The following is a 23,428-nucleotide window of genomic DNA, read 5'->3' as shown; positions in this document are numbered from 1 at the left end:
TCGGGAAAGTTGTGAAGACAAAATATTTGTCTTGACTCGACCTCGGTAGAAAAGAAAGAAAGAAAGAAGAAGCCGTCTCTCCCTCCCACTCTTCTTCCTGGGTTTTGTTGGTGGAGGTATTGCAGGGCCGCGATGGGAGGAAGGGGAGGGGAGGAGAGGAGGAGAAGAGGGAGGGAGGCCAGAGCCAGAGCGCTGCAGCAGTATTGATTTTGGGCTTGGCTTCCAAACACAGGCACAGCAGCCTGGCTCTGGGATCCGGTTGCTGCGAGGCGAGCGTCTGCCCGGCCAACACACTGGAGCTGACATTTTTCCTATATGATCATTCTCTGATGTCCTTGTTATCTTTCATTTGCCCCCCCGTCTCCCCTCTCCTCTCCTCTCCTTCCTCTTCCTCCTCCTCCTCCCCCTTCCTCCTCTTTTCTCCTCCTGTGTCCTTCCCCATTTACTTTTCTATTTTCTTGTTGTCTCCCGGCTGCAGTGATCTCTCTTTTTCCCTTTTCTCTCTCGAGGATCGGTTTCTTTCACTTTCTTTTTTTTTTTTTTTACTTTAACAAATGAACTTTTTCCTCCATACGTTTTCCCTCCTCCTCCTCCTCCTCCTCCTCCTCCTCCTCCTCCTCCTCCATCTTCTCCATCTAAATTCTCATTATGCTCCCTAATGGATTTTTTTTTCTTATCAGCAGAAAAAAAAACAACTCAAGAGCTTTTCAACAATATATGAAAATCAATTTGGCTAAAATGTCACTTGTGTCCCTTTAGCCCTCGCTCTCGTCTGTCCACCTCCTCCTCCTCCTCCTCCTCTTCCTCCTCCTCCTCCTCCTCCTGCTCCTCCTCCTGCTGCTCTGTCTTGTCTTTTTTATCTCTTTCCCACCATCCCCTGCTTGCCCTTTCGCTCCTCCTCTAAAATCTGTAACAAAGCCAAAAGGCAGAGCCCAACTGACACTGCCAGTCACAGCTCTCACCACGCCTTGGTGTACACACACACACACACACACACACACACACACACACACACACACACACACACACACACACACACACACAGAGAGACACACGCACAGCAGCAGCAGCATATGTCATGAGAACATCACACACATGTGCTCTAAGTCCATAGCACAAAGATCTGCCAGTGCCAGTGGCTCAATGTGTGTGTGTGTGTGTGTGTGTGTGTGTGTGTGTGTGTGTGTGAGAGAGAGAGAGTTAAGATTAGTGTGTTTATTTGTGGATTGCAGTCTACCGTCTCCTCCTCCTCCTCCATCCCACCTCCCACCTCCCCCCTCCCACTTTCTTCTCTATATGTCATATGAAATGGCTGGAAATCTGCTATTTCCTGTGTCTCTGAGCTCACTCCCTCAGTCTCACTCAGGCAATATGGAAAAAGAACAAACTGTCCTACTCCCAACCTAAAACAGGCGGACGAGTGCACAGAGAGAGAGGAGGGGGTGGGTGTGCAGTCCAAATACTGTAAATGAACATGAGCCAGCGCTGGAGTTTATGTAACAACAACACCATATGATAATTGCAGCATAATTACATCCACTTATAACAACACAGAAGTGAGCCTGCAGAGCTGTGACTTCTGACATGAGGTATGTGTCAAAGTAAAATAACCCTCTCTTCCAGTCGCCCTTCAAATTAAAAGCATTTACCTTAAAGGGACATTGTGTAACTTCCCTGTTATCTATTCACGAAAATTGATTATTTCGTTCAAAAGTAAGTTTTTCATTAATCAGTAATCCCCCCATCAACAAAGTGAAGTGTTCCTTTCAGCTCTGAATGAGCCGTTCATATCATTCATATCTCCATGGAGCGGGTAAGCTCGGTGCTGGCTGCCATGTGGTGTCGCCATGTTTTTACGTTCAGTGGCAGCGTGACGGTAGGAAACCACGGAAACTCAGCGGAGACACCGGAGCTGTCGGCTCAGGTGGAGGTGGCGTCTGTGAAAAGTCACCGCGGTAACGCAGTGAGGAGGAACGGAGCGTTACGCTGATGCTGCATTCACCTGCAGTCGGGCAGACGGCCGTCGCTAACAAACCAGACGTCATTTTAGTCACAGAAGTCCAGAGAAAGCCGGTAAAACGTGGGTCAGGTAAACAATACAACATCGCCATGACAACATATTGTCACATCATGTATTGTTTTGCCTCGTGCAGCGGCTGTCGTCCGTCTGCCGTCTGCCCAGTTTCACGTGAATGCAGCATGAAAAATACGATTGAGTTGCTTGCGATATACAACCGCAACGCTAGATGGGAGTAATTCCTACACAATGTCCCTTTAAAGTTTACAAACAGGACTGATGTAATAAACCTTTTTCATTCAGGAAACATTAAAGGCCTCATTTAGCCGTCCAGTCCTCCTCCTCCTCCTTGTCTTCATCGACGCTCCATTAGAAGACGTGGTGTCAGTCGTTTAAGGCTGTAATTAGAAAGCGTGGACGTCCCGACGTGCAGCTCTCTCTGCGCCTTTCTCAGCAACATCAAAGGGAGAAATTTGCATTTACCTCGTGCTGCTGCTTTGTTTACATTTGACTCACAGAGACGGTATAGAAAGTCTGGGACCGCAGCCATCGTGTGGGTTTGATACAATTTACTGGATGTGTGTCGCTGAAGAGGCCGTGGCGTCTTTCAACGCTGCACTGTCGAATTTTATTGTAAACAAGCTAAATGTATGTTTACATTTCAGCTGGAAGAGAGAAAAAAAGTGAGTCCTCGAGGGCTGACTAAAGTGTTGGATGACTTCTTTTTTTTCTCCTCCTCATAAAGCTTCTTTAAGAGCTGCACCTGTAAGATACTAAACAAACATGGCTCCATAGCACTCAGTGGAAGTGACTGTGTGGCCCGGCAGGTCACACGTTGTCACACTGAAACAAGTGGCTCCATAAATGAAGCAAGACGCCATATATACACATATATTATATATAAATTACAACTGCTCCTGAACGCAGCAGCCACACGTCTCACCAAAACCAAAAGGACTGTCATTTACCGCCTCCTCCGTTGGTTTTAGGATTTTATTTATGTCTTCCAAGGCTCTAGATTTGCATCATGTAGTAGCCTCCAAATCTCCAAATCTCCAAATTCCCACATCTACGACTGAGCTCTACAGGTGACCCCCCCCCCCTCCCCCCTCTGAAACAACCTCCCTGAGCAGATTAGATCAAATCCCTTTTTAAATATATATTTTTATAGGTTTGTTTCCTCTGAGCTCTGGCTCTGAATTTACTAATGTATCAAATCTATTACTGTTTCAGCTCATAATCCTGTTTCTTATCGATCAGTTGAATTATTTTAGACCCCTTCCTCCCATGCTATGAAACCTTTAAACTGTTTCATATGTTTTTTTAACCATTCAGTTATGTATTGTTCATATCTAACTTGAAAAGTTGTTTTGAAAGGTTTAATATAGGGCTGGAACTAAGGATTATTTTCATTATCAATTATTTTGTCGATTATGTAAACGATTAATCGATTAGTTGTTTGGTTAATAAAATGTTGAAAAATGTCAATCAGTGTTTCCCAAACCACAAGATGACGTCCTCAAATGTCTTGTTTTGTCCACAAACCAAAGATATATTCAGTTTATTGTCATAAAGGAACAAAGAAACCAGAAATATTCACATTTAAGAAGCTGAAATCAGAGCATTTGGCTTTTTTTTCTTAAAAAACTACTCAAACCGATTATAGATCATCAAAACAGTTGACCATTAATTTAATAATCGATTATTGTTCGATTCATCGCTCTAGTTTTATATAAATAAAACTGATCATTAATATGGCCATTATTATTATTATTACCTCTGACATAGTGTCCCTTTCTAGCTGTAATATTTTTATATGTTTGCATCATCTGTGTGTTATGAGGAGGTTTCTCCTTGGTCATGAAGTTAAACTCAGTCATATGAAACCAGAGAAAGTTGCTGTTCAATCAATGTTTTGACGTCGAGACAGAAAATCCAACATGTGATCCGACCTTTTCATGCGATTTTTCGTAAAAACAAATGTGAGAATCTTCTGGGAAGCTTCATAGTGTGTCTGTTTGTGTGTGTCTGTTTGTGTGTGTGTGAATCAGCAGATAAACGTGTGTCCACACAGTGATGATGAATAGACGATATTATACTCCAGTGATGTAACAGTGTGTCTGTAACGTATTCAGTGATAATCTGTGGTGTTACTCTGTCTGACCTGCTGTGTGTGTGTGTGTGTGTGTCTGTGTGTGTCTGTGCTTCACAGGGTACATCCCCAGCTACCTCGAAAAGGATGAGCCATGTGTGGTGTGTGGCGACAAGGCCACAGGTTACCACTACCGCTGCATTACATGCGAGGGCTGCAAGGTACACACACACACACACTCATGCACACTTACACACACATCCCAAGGTCGTGCACGGCGACATGAAAATGATGCATTAACATATTTGCATAAGAGCTGTCAGTGTGTCCCATCAGCTGTTATTTGTCTTCCCGGGTGTCTGATCAGTCCGCCTCTGTTCTCCTGTTTGTTCATCACTGACACGACGTCTGAGGCAGCGACAGACCGACTGTGATTAGAGGCAGCGGCCAATTGTGTGTTTGATGTAAAAAAAAAAACATTACCATAGTTATTTTGGTCTTTGTGCAATCAAACACACACACTCAGGTATCTTCACTCTGCAAAATAATACCTTCAATCTAATAATACAGCTGCACCGCTGAGGCTTACATTATGGATTTGTTCGTCTCACTCCCACTCTATTGCCTCCCAGCAATTATAGCTCTTGGATTTTAACGTTTACGCAAATTGCAAATTGCAAATTGCAAATTGAGATTTGGAGGCAAGTGAGACGCAAATTAGATTAAATTCTAGATTAAAGATCATTTTTTCGTAATTAGTTTTTATCACCCAGAGAATAAGCAGTAATGGTAGTTAAAGTGTCTCCTATCTGCCTGTCTGGTGTTCAAACAGTTACAGTGTGATGTGTCTTTGTCTTTGTCCTCTCCTCTGATGATTTTATCTACGTTCGCTCTCTTTCTTCTTTCTTTTCCGTCTCTCTCTCCCTCTCTCCTCCGTCTGCAGGGGTTCTTCCGCAGGACCATTCAGAAGAACCTCCACCCCTCCTACTCCTGTAAGTACGACTGCTGCTGCATCATCGACAAGATCACCCGCAACCAGTGTCAGCTCTGCCGCTTCAAGAAATGCATCGCAGTGGGCATGGCCATGGACTGTGAGTGTTGCGTTGCACCTCCACACACACACACACACCTGATAACACACACACTGCAGCACACAGTGACTCACACACACATTAATGCACCTCTAGATGTAGCTGCGTCTTAAAGGGATAGTTCAACATTCTGGCAAATTGGCCCATTGCCATAATCCCTATAGTCATAGCAGTAGGTTCGTTAACTTTAATTGTCGGTGCAAGTTGTTTTAGAGGCAAATGCAGAGACTGATTGCTGAAAAACTGCCCTGACGGGAACGCACATCAGCGGTTTTGCATGAATTTACCTCAAAACAACTCTGTCTGGTAACATTCTGTTATTATCTCATAGCGTGGTGAATGTGCAGGTCACAACTTGTCCACCAGAGCATTTTGGAGTTGTTGGATTGTGTATTTGATGAGTTTAATGAGGGAAACCAAGAAATTCCATTAGCCTCCGTAGCATAGCTATGAGCAGCTTGCGGCTCTGCTCCGCCGTTCTAAAAATAGCTTGCACCGACAATTAAAGGTAACAAACCTACTGCTAAAACTATAGGGATTATGGCAATGGGCCAATTTGCCAAAATGTTGAACTATCCCTTTAAAGTCTGGCTTTATACTGCTCTTTATTTAGAGCAACATTGTGAGCAGAGAGCAAACATGTGGTTATTTTACACAGAGGGTGTATATAGAAACTTTATATAGAAGCTGCCACTTAAGACAGTATGCAAACTTTTGGCAACGAGCAAACGAGTCACATACCTCTTTTTTTCTTCTTCTTTTCCTTGGCGCTCTCTCCGTCTGTGGCTCTTTTTTCTTCTTCCTCCTCTGCCTTCTTCCTGTCTTCTGTCCTCCTCCTCCTCCTCCCAGTGGTGCTGGACGACTCCAAGCGGGTGGCTAAACGGCGCCTGATCGAGGAGAACAGGGAGCGACGCAAGAAGGAGGAAATGGTGAAAACCCTCCAGAACCGTCCAGAGCCCACCGGGGCCGAGTGGGAGCTGATCCGCCTGGTGACGGAGGCCCATCGACACACCAACGCTCAGGGCGCACAGTGGAAGCAGAAGCGCAAATTCCTGGTAAGAGAAAAAAAACGGGGGTGCGCACCAATCCACGACACACAACGCAGGAAACACTGCATCACTATTACACCCAGAAATGTGCAGTTTGAAGGAGATAATTCAAGTTTATTAGGACCTAGGCCTCGGTCAGCAGCAGCAGTAATAAGATCAACAGTCTGGCAGGGAAAGAAGCGAGGCAGACGGGAGATGAGACGAGCTGTAAACAAGTTGTAAAGAAGTTGTAAAGGAGTCAACAGATTACTGTAAACCACTTTATCAGGGGGTGAAACTGAGAGCGAGCGCATTCGAGGTGTCAAGTTATAATCTTATAATCATTGTACAAGGGAAAGGTCACCAAGGTGTGGAAGATAATATAACAATAACTTTATTGTTTGGCTTTGTTTTCTGCAACAAATTCATCTCAGGTTTAATATTCAACATGCAGAAGTGCAGAAATAGGTTGTGACAAAGCTGTAAATCCTTGATAATTGACACAAAAACAGAGCGGAGGTTATAAAAAAGAGAAGAGACGAGCAGTATGAGACATGCAGACATTCATTAACCTCCTTAAGGAGCAAGTGGAGTAAGAAAAAAAAAGAAGAAAAAAACCTCAATAAACAACTATCACGGGTAATTTCACTCTGTAAACTGCTGCTGTGGTCTCCGGCTCTCGCGGCCCGACAACAGGAAGATATGGATTATGTTCTCGCACAAACATGAACGCCTAAGTCAGAAATGATAGGGTTTCATTTTATCTGGGTGAGCTGCCACAGTAGCTCTTTATGACTTTATCGCTCTGCTCTTTCTCTCTCTTCCTCTCTCTTTATTCCTCGGCTCTCTCCAGCATTTGGGGAGAGGAAGGGGGGGGTTTATTCATCCTAATCCCTCTGGGCTCTTAACCAGACCTAATTCCCTTCATAGTTTTCATTGACACCTTGAGTCTCTCCTTTTTCCTTTTTAATCTCTTCCTCCGTCTCAACGTCTTTGTTTCCCCTCTCCTTCTCTGTCCCTCAGGGTCTACCCTAGCTTCCCCCCACCCCCACCCCCACCCCCACCATCCTCTTTTCCTCTCACTTCGCCCGTCTGTTTTCCGCGAGATCCCTCCCTGCTTATCTCAGCCGAGGCAAATCCTCCGTCGTGAGCGCTCATCCCGAAGTTGGCAGCGATGTTGGCAGGCGGCGTCTCTCCCCCTCTCAAACCGTCTTGCGGCCGCTGCTGCTGCTGGCGCTCGCCTCACGTTGATCCTGGACGTGTCCCTGCCCAGTGTCCGTCCTCTTCCTCCCCACACGTCACTCACAGACACAGACGGACACTGACCTCATGTTCTGGCTCAGATCATTAACGGTTTCTCTGCAGCACTGGATCAGAGCCTGCGGCCAAACCAAGAGCCCTCATTTCTATATATATTTCTATATATCTATATATATATACAGTATATGTTGTTACATAATGAATAATATAAACTAAAGAGGAGTCTGCAGCAGGAACCTGAGGTGTAGGTGGAGATGGGGGTTAGATGAGAGAAATGAGGGGCGCTCATCTGGAGAGGGGTTGAAAGCACCCGCGCCGTGGTGGCAAGTATTGTGGAGGGAGTTGCTAGGCAACAAGTTCAAGTTGGAGTGATGGGAAGCGGGGCCGCATGGGGATTACGTAGGTGAGGAGGTGTGAAGCTTCAAGCACAGAAGAAGATGTGTAAGAATTTCTCCAAAGAGAAAAGAAAAAAGAAAAAAAAAAGGGCCGGGTCTTTATTCTCTCTTTTTGTTTCGGTGAAATTAGTTCATTATTTTGTCGTCTCCCTGCTCGGCTTCATTCATCAGGATTTATGTTTCGGGATTAGAGGTTAAAGTTGAGGAACGTATATCTCTATAAACCCCACAAAGTTAAGAGAAACTCCTCTGGGTTTTAGAGAATAAGCCCCACGACTGTGAAATACTGTATATTTTAGCCCTGAGCGGGGGTTCATCTAAAAGGATAAACAGTTCTGTTTCAGCCTCTAACGGGGCTCTGGAGGCTGCAGCCGCTGAACCCTCAACATCTACATTCACACGCTAAGCCGCCGCGATGAGCCCGCTCAGCCCTGTGGGAGTCGCTGCCATGACAACGACAGCAGTGACACCACATCACCGCACTTCAGAGGATGATGATGATGACGGCCCGATGACTGGGCTGAGTGATGACACTTAAGACCGCGAAAGGAAGCCAAGGATTAAAGGGATAGTTCAACATTTAGGAAAATTGGCCCATTGCCATAATCCCTATAGTCATAGCAGTAGGTTAGTTACCTTTAATTGTCGGTGCAAGCTATTTTTAGAACGGCGGAGCAGAGCTGTGAGCTGCTCAGAGCTACGCTACGGAGGCTAATGGGATTTCTTGGTTTCCCTCATCAAACTCATCAAATACACAATCCAACAATGCTTTGAGATAATAACAGAACATTACCAGACAGAGTTGTTTTAGAGGTAAATGCAGAGACTGCTTGATGGAAAACTGTCCCTGAGGGCAACGCGCATCAGCGGTTTTGCGTCAATTTACCTCTAAAACAACTCTGTCTGGTAACGTTCTGTTATTATCTCATAGCGTGGTGAATGTGCAGGTCACAACTTGTCCACCAGAGCGTTTTGGAGTTGTTGGATTGTGTATTTGATGAGTTTCATGAAGGAAACCAAGAAATCTCATTAGCCTCCATAGCGTAGCTCTGAGCAGCTCGCGGCTCTGCTCCGCCGTTCTAAAAATAGCTTGCACCGACAATTAAAGGTAACGGACATACTTCTAAAACTATAGGGATTATGGCAATGGGCCATAAATGCCAAAATGTTGAACTATCCCTTTAAATTCAACACATGTGCAGCCCTGATTCGATATCAAAACAAAAACACCTTCACCTGTGTGACGTTATCTGTTGAATCCACACTCATCCTCTGAGGTGGAGCTGTTGAAAGGAGGCAAAGAACCAGAGCACACAAATTATAAACCATCATCAGATTATTATTATTATATAAAGAAACTTGTCAGGATTTCATTCGTCCTGCAGACGACTCCAACCATAACACCTCGTCCCTTTGGTTCAGGAGTTGTTTCACCACATTTCCTGAACCTGTTTGCATTTATTTTATTTTCTGTGAGTCTCCAGTTTAAACTGTTCGCTGCCCTTGAATGAATCAACCTCTCCGAAACAGCAACAGTTGTGATCATCACATCGACCCTGAGCTGCTTCACCACTCAACTGCTGCAGCTCCAGACTGTATCAAAACCTGCTTCATTGCTCTGTTGTATAGTTTGGCTGGATGTAAAGAAGCCACACACACACACACACACACACACACACACTGGTCGTCGTGCTCTCTCTGCCATCTGGAAACAGCTGGTAGCAGAGAGATTCAGTTAATACAGCTGTGTGCGTACGTGCACGTCCACATGTCGGCCTAGAAATAGTCCTAATAATTTGGGAGTTTATATTAAAGATACGTCAAAGGTCTTTCAAAAGCAAACAGAGAAATAGACGAAGCGCTGGGATTAATGAGCAAAAACAAGACTCCTAATAAAGCATTAAATGATTGAATATGTGTAGATGCATGTGTCAATGTGCATAATTATCTGTTTTCATGTGGAAATTGACACCGACAAACAATCTTTCTGGGCTTGAACCCAACAGCGATGCAGCGTCAGGTGTGTGTGGCCAAGACCAACAAACTCAGTCAGAACAAAGATGGCCGACAGCAGATTTAAAGAAGGATCATAAAACCTTCTTCTCCGTCCCGGTGACATGTAGGACTTCACTTTACTCCTGTTTACCAACCTACAGGACGCTCCGACTGTCCTCTGGTCCCTTCTGTCTCGTGCTGGAAAAGGTCAATCCGCACTTTACGCTCCAAGAATTTTATTTAGTTTTCGTGGCCAAGTGAAGCATGAAGCCGCTGGCAGCCTTTCAAATCACACAAATTCTCCATTTTCAATAGGTTTTTTGAACTTGTGAACTCAAACTGCCCACAAGTCGTTTTGCTGTTGGTCTCATAAAGCTAACCAGAGAGGACAGCTCAACCTGGACGCCTTTTAATGTTCTGCTCAGGTATTACACTAAAACGTTACAATCAGGACCAGAAACAACTGCAGGACATATGGTTTCAGTTGAATCCAGACATTCAGACGATGAAAAACAGTTTTTGGAGCTGTGTACCTGCAGATCTGCTCTCATGAGGTGATTGTTGTGGATTGTTCTTCTCTTCTTATTCTTCTGCTGCTCTCCAACAGATTTTATCAATCATTCACTTCTGGGTTCATAGGAGCGAAGTCAGAGACGCAGGACGATGGGAAATTTAATAGTGAATCACACAGTATTGTTCTGTAAATAATAGAGAGAACAAACAGGAACCAGTTCTATAACACATCCTTTTGTGCTTGAAGCTTCTCGTTCGTGTCTCGGCTCGTTGTCCAGTCGTCTGCTCTCCTTCAGCTGAACTCACCTCGAACCTTTTTACACATGAGTTTCTTCAGGTCACGGAAAAATCTGAAGGTCAAGATGATGATTTCTTTCTCTTCTCCTCCGCTCTGTGCAACTTTAAGATGAAATGAAGCATTTATATCCAACTGTGAGCTCTGCATTTCCTCAAATAGACTGAATTACAGATAAAGGCCTGTTAACCCTTAGCTGAAGGATTGATAATATGGACACGATCATAAATTTTCCCACAATTACAGATAACCAAGACAAGACATTCCTTAAAAGGGGAACCAAACCCACATCCAGTGCCTGCAGATGATGCCTTCACAGTCCTAAAAGACCAAGAGGCAAAATCCATAATCAGTAATTCTCCAAAATCCAGATTCCTCCCAGATTATGGAAATGAACAACCCACTTTTCTTTTCTTTTTTTTAAAGATATCTTTATTACTTTTTCAATGTATACAGGAAAAGCTTTGTACAAAAGCATAAAAGCGCCTGATACTACACAGAACGTGGTGAACAAACAAAAAAACCCACACAGTGACAGAAAGAAAGAAAGAAAGAAAAAACAGGCAAACCTGTAAAAATATATTCAAAGAAGATTATAATATGAAGTACAGACATGTAAGGGAGAACACAAAAAACAAAAAGACCAAAACAAAGCAAAACCATACGACAACATAAAAAGCTCAAATTGACAGTTGAGGGAACAACCCTCTTTTCCTGGACACCACAGTCTGTTTTTATATTAAAGTTTGGAGAGTAGAAGTCTCAGTGGTGTGAAGTCACTGCTGAGTTATTATTAGTATTGATCAACAGCTCTTTTTTGAGTTAATAAACTCTGACAGCTGCGATGAGACTCTCTCTTTCTCTCCGTCGTATTATCCGATGAAGTTATTGTGGAAACAAAACACATCACGCAATTAACTTCCTTCACTCGTCATGTATCTTAATCACGGCGAACGCGACCCAGACGAGCGGTTCACGGCACCGAGACGAGACGAGACGAAACTCAAACATATATACGAGCTTCATTCCTCTCCTCCAGCTCCACTGGAACCAACTCTCCAAAACTAATCCATCTGATAAAAGGTCAACAGTTGAAGCTCATCGTATGAATGATGAGACTGCACTCAGGAGTCTTCCTCCTCCTCCTCCTCCTCCTCCTCCTCCTCCTCCTCCTCCCTTCAGTGCAGATTGCTTATCCCCAAAGTGGAACATGATGGCTGCCGTTAAAGTCCAAATATTTTGTTGTGTTCTTCTTTTGCAGAGCCGTTTGTTTTGTCTATACATGCCAGGCTGTGTATGTGTGTGTGTGTGTGCAGTAACGAAAGACATAATCCCACGTCTCCGTCTCTTGCGGGCACAGCGCTGCGTTTCTGGAGACACGCTGCCCAGATGGCCGCGCGGTTCATAAACAAACATTTAACAGTTCCAGGAAAAGCACATGAGTCCATAAGACGGCGCATATGAGCGCATAAGCACGAGCTTAAGACGTGGAGGAGAGCGTTCACAAACACAAATTAATACCCATGCGCGGAGCTTTTAATCGCACACATTTTTGTAATTGTGTGCATTGTGTATTAGGAGAAACGCCAGATTAACCTCATTATGACATCACTTAGGCAGCCGAGTGAGGTCACGGAGAAAAGGAACTTGTTTTCTCATTTAAACTTTGTGATCATTTTGAGTCTCACGCGTCCATCTGTCGCTCTGGTTCCTCCCCGCGCTGCTGCTGCTGCTGAGGAGATCTGTGGCTTATTCAGACTTACTGGAAACACAGACTTTTTTCTTTTTTTTTTTTTTAAACAGGCAATTTTTCAACTCTGTCAGCACTCGGGCTGCTGTGGGGTTGAGGTGGAAATCTAAGCTACATCAAGAAACCTGGACAAATAAAACCCAAACTATCTCCATGGCTGGATGCCGACCGCCGGAGCCGCCGTGTGATTTACAAAAAAAAGAAGAAGTGTGTTAAAGACCTTGTGTTTTGTTTCTGGCGTCTGTGCCGGTGGTGACCCGTGACCTGCAGCTGACCCACCGCCGCCGCCGCCGCCACTGAAATGTTGTCTTCTGCAGCGTGGCGTTCAGACCGCGGCTGCTCCCGTGTCTCAACACTTTGACGGTGAAATGAAAAAAAAACGCAGCTGACCTCCCTCTGTGAAACCGATGCTTTGTTTTGGCTCCTGCACGACACGAGTTTCAGTCCATCAGAGTTGTTATTACAGTTATTTATTTAAATTGACCATAATTGCAAAACTTTCAGAGAGAGAGAGAGCTGGCTAAATTCCCTCTGATTCACCCCACACACTCTCTCTCTCTCAAATTTCAAATTCAAATTTTCTTTATTGGCATGAATGTTACGAGAACTATGTTGCCAAAGCATCAAGAATCAATGAAACAAAACAAATACAACTCACAGAATCAAATATATACAAATAAAATTAAAAAAACAAGTATTATACACAGATTGGGTGTCATTAGGGAGTTGCAAGTTGTTGTAAATAATGAAAAATACAGATACAGTTCATATTAAATGATGATGATGATAATAATAATACATAAAATAAAGAAATTAAAAACAACAGCAACAATGCAGCTCTCTCTCCTATCAGATTATGACCGATGCCTCCTCGTGTGAGGTGATCACTCCTCTACTTTTATCTCGTTCCATTTATTGTCGGAGCTCGAGCGACTGAATAAACGACTCCGGCCTCGACGCGTGCTTTATTCAGCCGAGCGTGAAACGATATTTTTCATCGTCATCACGGCCTCGATTCACACACACACACACACACACACACATGCACGCACACACACAGAGCTCTGTAAACATATGTGTTACTGATTTGTAGCTCTGCAGCCCACGGTGCTATCTGTCTGCTGACACGGCTCGTTCCTCTCACACCGTCCTCATCTGATAAAGCTGCTTTAATTTTTCTCCCAAAGCGAAAAAAAAAAAGAGTCTGAACTTGTTTAAAACTGTTGTTTCCTCTACGATATTTCACTCTGAGCTCCACACAATCAATTCTTCTTCTTTTTTTATTATTCTTTTATTCTCTTTAAATTCTAAAGGCACACCGGTACTCTGAACTAAACCTTTCAGTAACATTATTATCATCTATCTGTGCTGCACTTTGTTCTGCTCTGTATTCTCTAACATGCTTCTCTGTTGTGGCTTGTGCACTTTCATGTTGATAATATTGACTTTCCTCTTTGTTGTCAGTCAGTCTGAACAGTGTAGAACTTCTCCACAACATGTTCCCACCGACGACTTAAAACCAGACTCAATCATTTTTCCATAAACAGCCAGAATCTGTGGTTTCTACAAATGTTCATAATCAAAATCAGAATAACTTTATTGATTCCCAGAGGGAAATTCTCTTGTTACAAAGCTCCTGAGAGAGAAAAATGAAAAAGACAACAGAGCAAAGATAAACATTTACACAACAGGAAGAAATAGAATCAGTATTTCCATATTTACACACATATGTACATGAAAATCGGAAAAAAGTAGACATTATTTACAATTACAGTTTGCTGCTAAGTAACTAACGCTCAAATAGGAGAAAATGAATGAAAGTGAATGAGTTTGGGACTATTTTTATGTGTGGATTGATAAATATGTTGTAACAGTGTGTGGCATTGATATGTTTTTAATGGGAGCTAATGGAGCTCTGTGGCTCTGACACACACACACACACACACACACACACACACACACACACACACATATTCCTTAAAGGGATAGTTCAACATTTTGGCAAATTGGCCCGTTGCCATAATCTCTATAGTTTTAGGAGTACGTTCGTTACCTTTAATTGTCGGTGCAAGCTGTTTTTAGAACGGCAGAGCAGAGCCGTGAGCTGCTCAGAGCTACACTACGGAGGCTCATGGGATTTCTTGGTTTCCCTCATCAAACTCATCAAATACACAATCCAACAACTCCACAACGCTCTGGTGGACAAGTTGTGACCTGCACATTCACCACGCTATGAGATAATAACAGAACGTTACCAGACAGAGTTGTTGTAGAGGTAAATTCATGCAAAACCGCTGATGTGCGTTCCCGTCGGGTGCAGTTTTTCATCAAGCAGTCTCTGTATTTACCTCTAAAACAACTAACAACTAACAGTGTGTGGCATTGAAATGTTTTTAATAGGAGCTAATGGAGCTTTGTGGCTCTGAGGACACACACACACAATCCTTAATATATCTGGTTTCCATCGTTTTCTCTGTATGACTTTCCCTGACAGTGATAAACTCGTCCTCATTCACATTCAGACCGCAGCTCTCCTCCTCCGCCTCACCTCTGATGTCTAATTTTCGACTCTGTGTGCTCTAATCAACCTCCTACGTTTGCCCTCTCTCCTTCTCTCCCCCTCTCTCTCCCGTGCAGCCAGACAAAATTGGCCAGTCCCCGGTCGCCCCCACATCAGACGGAGACAAGGTGGACCTGGAGGCCTTCAGCGAGTTCACCAAGATCATCACTCCTGCCATCACCCGCGTCGTCGACTTTGCCAAAAAACTGCCCATGTTCTCTGAGGTGAGTGGTGGAGTAAGTTGGAGTTGGGAGGGGTGTTATATGGGGGAGGAGCAGGGGGGGAGGAGTGGGGGGGTCGCCTGCCTGACAGAGTGAAACAACTGTAACACACAGCAGACGCAGCCAGGATTTATAGAGGAAGTGTGTGATTTAAGAGGCCGGTTTGTCCACTAGAATCAGTAGCTCCTCTGTTGGAGACGGACCACAGCGGCCGGTGTGTGTGTGTGTGTGTGTGTTTGACGGTGTGTGTGTGTGTGTGTTTGACGCTGTGTGTGTGTGTGTGTGTGTGTGTGAGGTAACAACTTTTCTGCGTCCAGCGTCTCGGTGGTGACGACAATCAGAGACTTGAGCTCTTGTTTTGCTTTAATTGGCGGCCATGTAATCACGTCTCTTGTCTTTGCTGCCTCTAATGAGAACTTGTGTGATTGGACAATTTATAGGGCGGCTGTGTGTGTGTGTGTGTGTGTGTGTGTGTGTGTGTGTGTGTGTGTGTGTGTGTGTGTGTGTGTGTGTGTGTGTGTGTCTGTGTGTGTGTCTGTGTGTGTGTGGTCTGTGATAAATCACAGGAAAGGGGAAACTTCTCCTCTGTAATCCACTGCAGTGTGTGAGCTCATTCATCACGGAGACTTCTGAAAGCCGCCGCTGACGTCCTCACGTTCTCAATCAGCATATTTTAAAAAGTGAAATTAATTCCCATTGTTCCGTTCTGGCCCCAAAAATCTCACTATTATGATGGATACTACAATTCAGACCCGTGTGTAAACTAGAATACATTCCTCACACTGCTGCTGGATATTCTATTAATTATAGAGACCGAGAAATTAAACCGGCGGCGGATAAGGAGTTGGAGCTTTTTATTATTATTCCAGACGCCGCAACACATAATCAGTCATCGCTTTTAATAGGTTATCTTTTATTCACAATATAATAAATTGCTTTATGAAAGAAGTCTTTTTAATCTGATGAAAGAGGTGGAGCGAGGGAACCTGTTTAGCTTACATGAGATCTGCAGTGAATTACTGATAATAACGCAGTGAAACAAAGCCAGCCACTAAAAATGAATCTATTGCTTTTTCCATACAAACTGATGCAGCGGTAATTGCATTATAAGCATTTACTTTAAAGCCTGCCACCCCACCCCACCCCGAACCACCCCTCCAAGGTACAAATTTACAAGACAAATCAAGCCAATGAATGCCAATTAGTCTGTCGAGCAGCGAAATAAGAAACAAGCTCTGCATTAAGGTGAGATTTCATTCAGCTCAGCTCAGTCTGGAGATTTAATCAAACAGGTTTCAACCCACAGATTCTAATATCCATGTAAATCAGAGCGTATTAGTTCTTCTAATCTGTGTTCGCCCCGTCCCACGTCTCTCCTTCCTCACCTCCCGTCTGTGTGCCGACGATTGAGAGAGAGGTTCTGGTTTATTTCAACTCTGAACAACTCTTCAAGTTGATTGTTTAGGTTTTTGGGAACAAGACAACTAAACGCATCAAAAACATTCAGTGTTACGCGTCCGATATGAAACGTAACAGCAAATCTCAAGTTCCTTGGAGCATCTTGAAGCATTAATACTAATGTATTAGACATGGTGTAACAACATGAACATATAAAAGTCTAAATATCTGCAGCATCAGGTGTGATCACAGTGTTTCAGCTCAGGATTCAAGATTCAAGATTCTTTATTTGTCACATGCATAGTCATAGTGTACACAAACATGAAGTCCTGACTCCCCCAGATTGTGCTGTCGCTCGAGTAAAAACTAAGTTAAAAATTAAGAAAATATAAATTACAAAATTAAAAATATAGATAACAGCTAAAAAAAAATGAGGAGATAATTTCTCCACGTCCATCTCCAGGAGAGTCGAGTGTGAAAACGTTCAGTTCAGCTCACACACGGATGAGATTTGTCTTTTTCTTCTCCTTCTTTACCCTGTTTACTTTCATTATCATTATAGTATGTCATCATTTTTGTACTTTTTTTTTCATATTTCATGTTATTTCTATTTGAAAGGGACAGTGCAAGTTCATGGATGATAATGTAAACATGCCAGATTGTAGCCATGGGCTGGTTTCCATCTGTTGTCCTATAGCAGATGTTCCCTGGGTAAAATAGAGACACAAATTAAAACAGGTAATCACATTATTAAAACAAAGGAACAGTACATTCAGTAGAAACGTCTGGTAAAGTGCAGACATGCCTCAAGTGCAATTAATAATAACAAAGTGCAATCAGTCGTAATAAAGTGCATGTAGCAGTACATTGTCTGGATAACAGTAAAGTGCATTAGTCATTAAATAAACATGTTTCAATCAGTCAAATTTAGTAATGTAATTCTTAAGTATACAGTTGTTGTATGTATTGTGCCTGTATTATTTACATGTATTTAAAAGCTGCATTTAGTGTCCATTTTATCTCCAAACACACCAATTTGTTTGATGATTGGTTCTAGTTTTAGTTTCTAAAGTTATGACTGTATAAAATGTGACAAGAACCTTTTCATTTCCGTCTTGCGAAGCTCATTCTGTTGGTCGTTAACTCTTCGTTTCCCCGCCAGCTGCCTTGTGAAGACCAGATCATCCTGTTGAAGGGCTGCTGCATGGAGATCATGTCGCTGCGAGCCGCCATGCGCTACGACCCCGAGAGCGAGACGCTGACGCTGAGCGGGGAGATGGCGGTGAAGCGCGAGCAGCTGAAGAACGGCGGCCTGGGCGTCGTGTCGGACGCCATCTTCGACCTGGGGAAGAGCCTGGCGCAGTTCAACCTGGACGACACCGAGGTGGCGCTGCTGCAGGCCGTGCTGCTCATGAGCTCAGGTCGGACTGACGGAGGAACTTCTTGTTCTTGTTCTTCTTCCTCCTCCTCCTTCACCTTCTCCTTCACCTTCACCTTCTTCTTTTCCTCTTCTACCTCTTCTTCTACTTCTTCTATTTCTCCTCCTTCATCTTCCTCTTCTTCTCCTCCTTCACCTTCTCCTTCTCCTTTTCTTATTTTCCTCTTCTACCTCTTCTTCTACTTCTCCTTCACCTTCTTCTTCTTCTTTTTCTTCTTCTCCTCCTTCTTCTTTTACTTCTTCTTCTCCTCTTCTTCCTCCTTCTCCTGCTTCTCCTCCTCCTTCTTCTCCTTCTCCTCCTTCTTTTACCTCTTCTCCTCCTCCTTGTCCTTCTCCTCCTCCTCTTTCTCCTCCTTCTCCTCCTCCTTCTTCTCCTTCTCCTCCTTCTTTTACCTCTTCTCCTCCTCCTTGTCCTTCTCCTCCTCCTCTTTCTCCTCCTTCTCCTCCTCTTTCTCCTCCTTCTCCTCCTTCTTCTCCTCCTCCTTCTCCTTCTTCTCCTCTTCCTCCTCCTTGTCCTTCTCCTCCTCCTCCCTCTCCTTCTTCTCCTCTTCCTCCTCCTTGTCCTTCTCCTCCTCTTTCTCCTCCCTCTCTTCCTTCTCTTTCTTTTCCTTCTCCTTCTCCTCCTTCTCCTTCTCTTTCTCCTCCTTCATCTTCCTCTTCTTCTTCTCCTCCTCCTCCTCCTCCTTCTCCTCCTTCGTCTCCTTCTCTTTCTCCTTCTTCTTCCTCTTCTCCTCCTTCGTCTCCTTCTCCTTCTCCTTCTCCTTCTTCTTCCTGTAAACTTGTCTGTTTGGTCCAGGAGTTGGAGCTTGATATAATGTAAATGTAAATTTCAGGGTCCCACGACGGCACACACTCTCAGCCGTTATACACAGTATTATATATATACTATATATATATATATACTGAAGCCCATTGTGGAGCAGAATGTAATTATGATAAAAGCCCACATACATATTCAGTGTTGAAAGGAGGGATTCTGAAGCTCATCCTGAACGTGATTAAAAAGCCTTAACTCAGTTTGCTCACTGTAAAAACTCCAACACCACTCTGTTACATTATGACACATTATGTGTCGCAGCTTTAGAAATAATAGGATGCAAATATAGAGAGAGAGAATATGTATCATCCTGGAGGAGCGGTGCAATCACTCTCACAGGTTATTAAAACGTTAGCAGAAGTATAAAATGGTAATAATAATAATTAATAATGATATTTCCCTGCCACACTGCAAAAACTCCAAATCTTTCCAAGAATATTTGTCATATCTCTTGTCAAAATGTCTAATTTCTAGTCAAAACTAATCTCTTTCCACTTTAAATAAGACTCATCACCTAAAAATTAACTTGTTTTTAAGATAATTTTCACTTGTTTCAAAAAAAATTTCACTTGAAATAAGTAGAAAAATCTGCCAGTGAAAGCAGGTTTTTTGTGCTCGTAATAAGGAAGAAACTTGCTCCACTATCAGATTACTGATTACTTACTTATTTCAAGTGAAAATATGCTTGAAAAAAAGTCAAAAGTGTCTAAAAACAACCTACTTTTTAAATGTGATGAGTCTTATTTAAAGTATTATTAGATTTGTTTTGACTAGAAATTACATTTTGACTAGAAATAAGACAAAAATTATTGGTAAGATTTTGAGTTTTTGCAGTGCACAGTTTGTAGATTCATACACTGCAAAAATTCAAAATCTTACCAAGAATATTTGTCTTATTTCTAGTCAGAATGTAATTTCTAGTCAAAATAAATCTAATTATACTTAAAAATAAGACTCATCACATTAAAAAGTAGCTTTTTACTTTTTTCAAGCAAATTTTCAACTTTAAATAAGTAGAAAAATCTGACAGTGGAGAAAGTTTTTCTTTTTTATTACAAGCACAAAAAAACTTGCTTTCCCTGGCAGATTTTTCTACTTATTTCAATTGAAAATTAGTTTGAAACAAGTGAAAACTGTCTAAAAACAAGTTCATTTTAGGTGATGAGTCTTATTTTAAGTGGAAAGAGATTAGTTTTCACTAAAATTGAGACATTTTGACAAGAAATAAGACAAATATTCTTGGTAAGATTTTGAGTTCTTGCAGTGCACAGTTTGTAGATTCATACACTCACATGCTCTTTTACTCCCTCGCCCCTCCTCCACTCGCCCCGCAGACCGCTCCGGCCTGACCTGCGTGGACAAGATCGAGAAGTGCCAGGAGACCTACCTGCTGGCGTTCGAGCACTACATCAACTACCGCAAGCACAACATTCCCCACTTCTGGCCGAAGCTGCTGATGAAGGTGACGGACCTGCGGATGATCGGGGCGTGTCACGCCAGCCGCTTCCTTCACATGAAGGTGGAGTGTCCCAACGAACTCTTCCCTCCGCTCTTCCTGGAGGTCTTCGAGGACCAGGAGGTGTGACCACCAGACACGGACGCCAAAAAAAAAAAACCCCGGCGAAGGGAAGATAAGAGGACGTCGAAAAAAACCGGGAGATGGGAAGGGCCATCTTTTTTTTTATAGGGGAAGGATGGAGAGAGAGAGTCGTCAGTCGTCCTCTCAGCAGGAATCTGCATTTCTCCGACATCGCATTTACAGCATGTGGATTAAAAACTGGAAACAACAACAACAACAACGGAAACAACAACACACCAGCAACAGGAGAGTCGAGCAAAACAGGATTTTGTTTTTTTGAACACACCTCTCCTCCGCCTCTTTCTCCTCCTTTTACTTACCCCTATTTCAAAAATCCGTGTGGGGGCCCTTCTGTCTGAGCATGATGTCTTATCTAGCAAGAGTTGTAGCCATTTGCCAAGACGCACACTCACACACACACAAACACATGCGCACACACACATACACAGAAACACAAACACACAGCCACAGCCTGTTCCACCTCAGTTCTTCAGAGCAGCAACCCCCCCTCCTCCTCCTCCTTCTCTCTGGTTCTTTGTAGTGGTCACAGATTTACACACGTTTTTGAAGCCAGTGTCTCAGCACCTCTCAGTATTATTTCTGAACAAGTGTTAAGGCAGATGTGGTCAAACGGTGACATGTTATCACACTCGCAGCAGCAGCCGCAGCAGCAGCAGCCGCAGCAGCAGGCACACGCAATCAGCAAATTTCAGTAGAAATGCGTTATTATTATTATTATAATTATTATTATTCGTACTTCTGGTGTATGATGGCTGTCGTTGTTAATGCTACCAGATCTAGCTATTATCGATTTCTCAACTCAATCTGAGCCGTTACAGCTGTTTTTTGGAGCTTCTTCTTATTCTTATTCTTCGATCCCAGTGAAACCGGTGCTATATTTATATAAAGCTACTCCAGTTTTATGAAATTGTGTTGTCTACCTTTGAAAAAAACAAAACAAAGGTGCAGTGCAGACCATGGCTCCATATCTACCTTCATTTTCTTTTTTTTTTGTCATTGGACCGGCTCCTGTGACATTACAGTACATGCACACACACACATGAGCACACACACACACACACACACACACACACACACACATGAGCAGACTTTGCTTAGTCATTGCCCGTGCTGCTTGTGCCAGCAACTCAGCGTCTTATGAATGACAATTAAGCCCTTCTCTCTCCAAGGAGTCAGTGCATTGAGGGAAAGAAAGAAAGAAGGAAAGACAGACAGACAGAGAGAAAGAATGAAAGAAGAGAAGGAGACACTTGGAGGCTGAGAGGAGGGAGAGGCAGAGACAGAGGGAGGAAACAAGATTTAATAGCTGGACTGTGGATTCAGGACCAGGGGTTAGAAGTAAATCTCCCGAACTAGGCCTCCGAAGAGGTTTTTAAAAAGCAGCAACCACCAGCAGGACAGCAACACTCACACACACATACTCTCTATCTATCTATCTATCTCACACACACACATACACACATATAAACATAAAAAAAAACACACAACATCACCTCAGAGTAACGTGAATGCCTCATTTTACTGTATACACTGCGCGTCAGTGTCGATATACAGCCCTAACCTGCGGGGTTTGTACCGAGTCCCCCTCCTCACGGACTCAGCTCAGTGTGGCCCCTCCAGGCTTCCATACACACATGCCTTTTTTATTTTTATTTTTTTACCATGGGCGTCACTGAGAGCAGGCAAATGCCAAGAAGGCTACTACCATTTACCTCAATGCGGACACACCCCCAGGCTGGGGCGGCAATAACTGCCCCTGTGGTGTCAGGCACTACCTCACCTCTGTGGACACAGGGCAGCTGCCCACAGCCTACACACAGACATACACCATTCAAGTTGGCGCATGTGTAGATTTAACACAAAACAAATGTGCATAATTTTTTTTTTTTTTTTTTGCGTAGGTGCACACTTGTAGTACTGGAAAGACAAAAACACTCACAGCATACACACACACACCCTCAGTGCTATCACTTGGTTGAAATGAAATACCACTGAAGACAGGAGGGCCGGCCATCCCCCCCCAACCCCGGGAGGTGTTGTCACCCACTCCAGGGAATGGTACCCATTACATTCGGGTTATCTCTCTTCTTTTTTTTTTTGTTATTATGGGACCAAGTGTCATCTTTTCAAAAGGAAATTGGATTAACTCGTTTCTGTCAAAACAGAAAGCGACTCGCAGAAGCGTGGAAGGACATAGTGTGGATGTGCAGCCCAGCTGAACAGGAACTGACTAACCAGCGGTGGCCACGTCCGCTGAGTTGGATCAACGTGCATAAGGAAGGGGCAGCCTGTGTCTGTCCGTCTGTCCGCCGCCGTCGGATCTGGATTTAAATGTTAATTGGGGGTCGGGGGGTTGAGAAGCTTTTGTTGGTGCATGAGACCTAAAAAAGACGGGATGTTCTCAACGACGCAGTGGAGTGGAGCCTCTTTTAGTCTCATGCACTTTTACCACTGTAACAGTAATACGACCTGGCAAATATCCGAGGCAGACATCGCAGCTCGTTAGCCAAACAACCATCCAAGAATGTTGATTTGATTATATAAAAAGAGAAAAAAAGGAAAAAAAAAAAAAAAAAAAAGCCCAACTCTGTTCATTCCAGTTCTGGGGGCCGAGCCGCCTCCGGCCGGCGTCGCACCTCATTCACACAGAGAGAGAGAGAATGAAAGAAGAGAAAAGAAAAGAGAGACTGAGGAAAAATCTATTTTATATTCGATGCCAAGCAGTAGTCGGTGAACTGGGCGCTTGTACAGGAAGTACCGAGGCATAGGAACGAACGAACGTGCAGCAGGGATCGTGGGTAATCGTCACAAAGGGGGCAGGGGTGGGGGGGGGGGCAAGCCTGAGCGCCGCGGCAACGTCTGCTCCGAGAGCTCGTCATCGCCTCCAGAGATCCATCAGCGGCTCGTGACAGTTCCCCCTCTTTTCTGGAGCCGAGCTCAGACTGAATTGCACCCCGA

General features: G+C 43.7%; 1 protein-coding gene across 4 annotated transcripts in view; it reads left to right on the top strand.

The window, feature by feature from the left end:
* The window catches only part of thrab (thyroid hormone receptor alpha b), a 152,457-nt gene extending 129,321 nt beyond the window's left edge, over positions 1–23,136 (top strand). For 3 of the 4 annotated variants that reach the window (XM_085762205.1, XM_085762206.1, XM_085762207.1), the window contains 6 exons: positions 4,230–4,330; positions 5,053–5,200; positions 6,050–6,255; positions 15,074–15,220; positions 17,778–18,036; positions 20,205–23,136. In XM_085762205.1, the coding sequence (XP_085618331.1) occupies positions 4,230–4,330; positions 5,053–5,200; positions 6,050–6,255; positions 15,074–15,220; positions 17,778–18,036; positions 20,205–20,455 (1,112 nt within the window). In that variant the 3' untranslated portion in view covers positions 20,456–23,136. Of the gene's footprint in view, positions 1–4,224; positions 4,331–5,052; positions 5,201–6,049; positions 6,256–15,073; positions 15,221–17,777; positions 18,037–20,204 lie in introns of all 4 variants that reach the window. The other variant, XM_085762209.1, reaches the window with a different exon arrangement.
* The last annotated feature ends 292 nt before the right edge of the window (positions 23,137–23,428 follow it).

Source organism: Trachurus japonicus, chromosome 19 (genome assembly GCF_045865225.1).
Source record: "Trachurus japonicus isolate A0001 chromosome 19, Traja_1.0".
Classification (NCBI taxonomy): domain Eukaryota; kingdom Metazoa; phylum Chordata; class Actinopteri; order Carangiformes; family Carangidae; genus Trachurus; species Trachurus japonicus.
The sequence above is the reverse complement of the archived record's forward strand: the minus strand, read 5'-3'. Positions and strand labels throughout refer to the sequence as shown.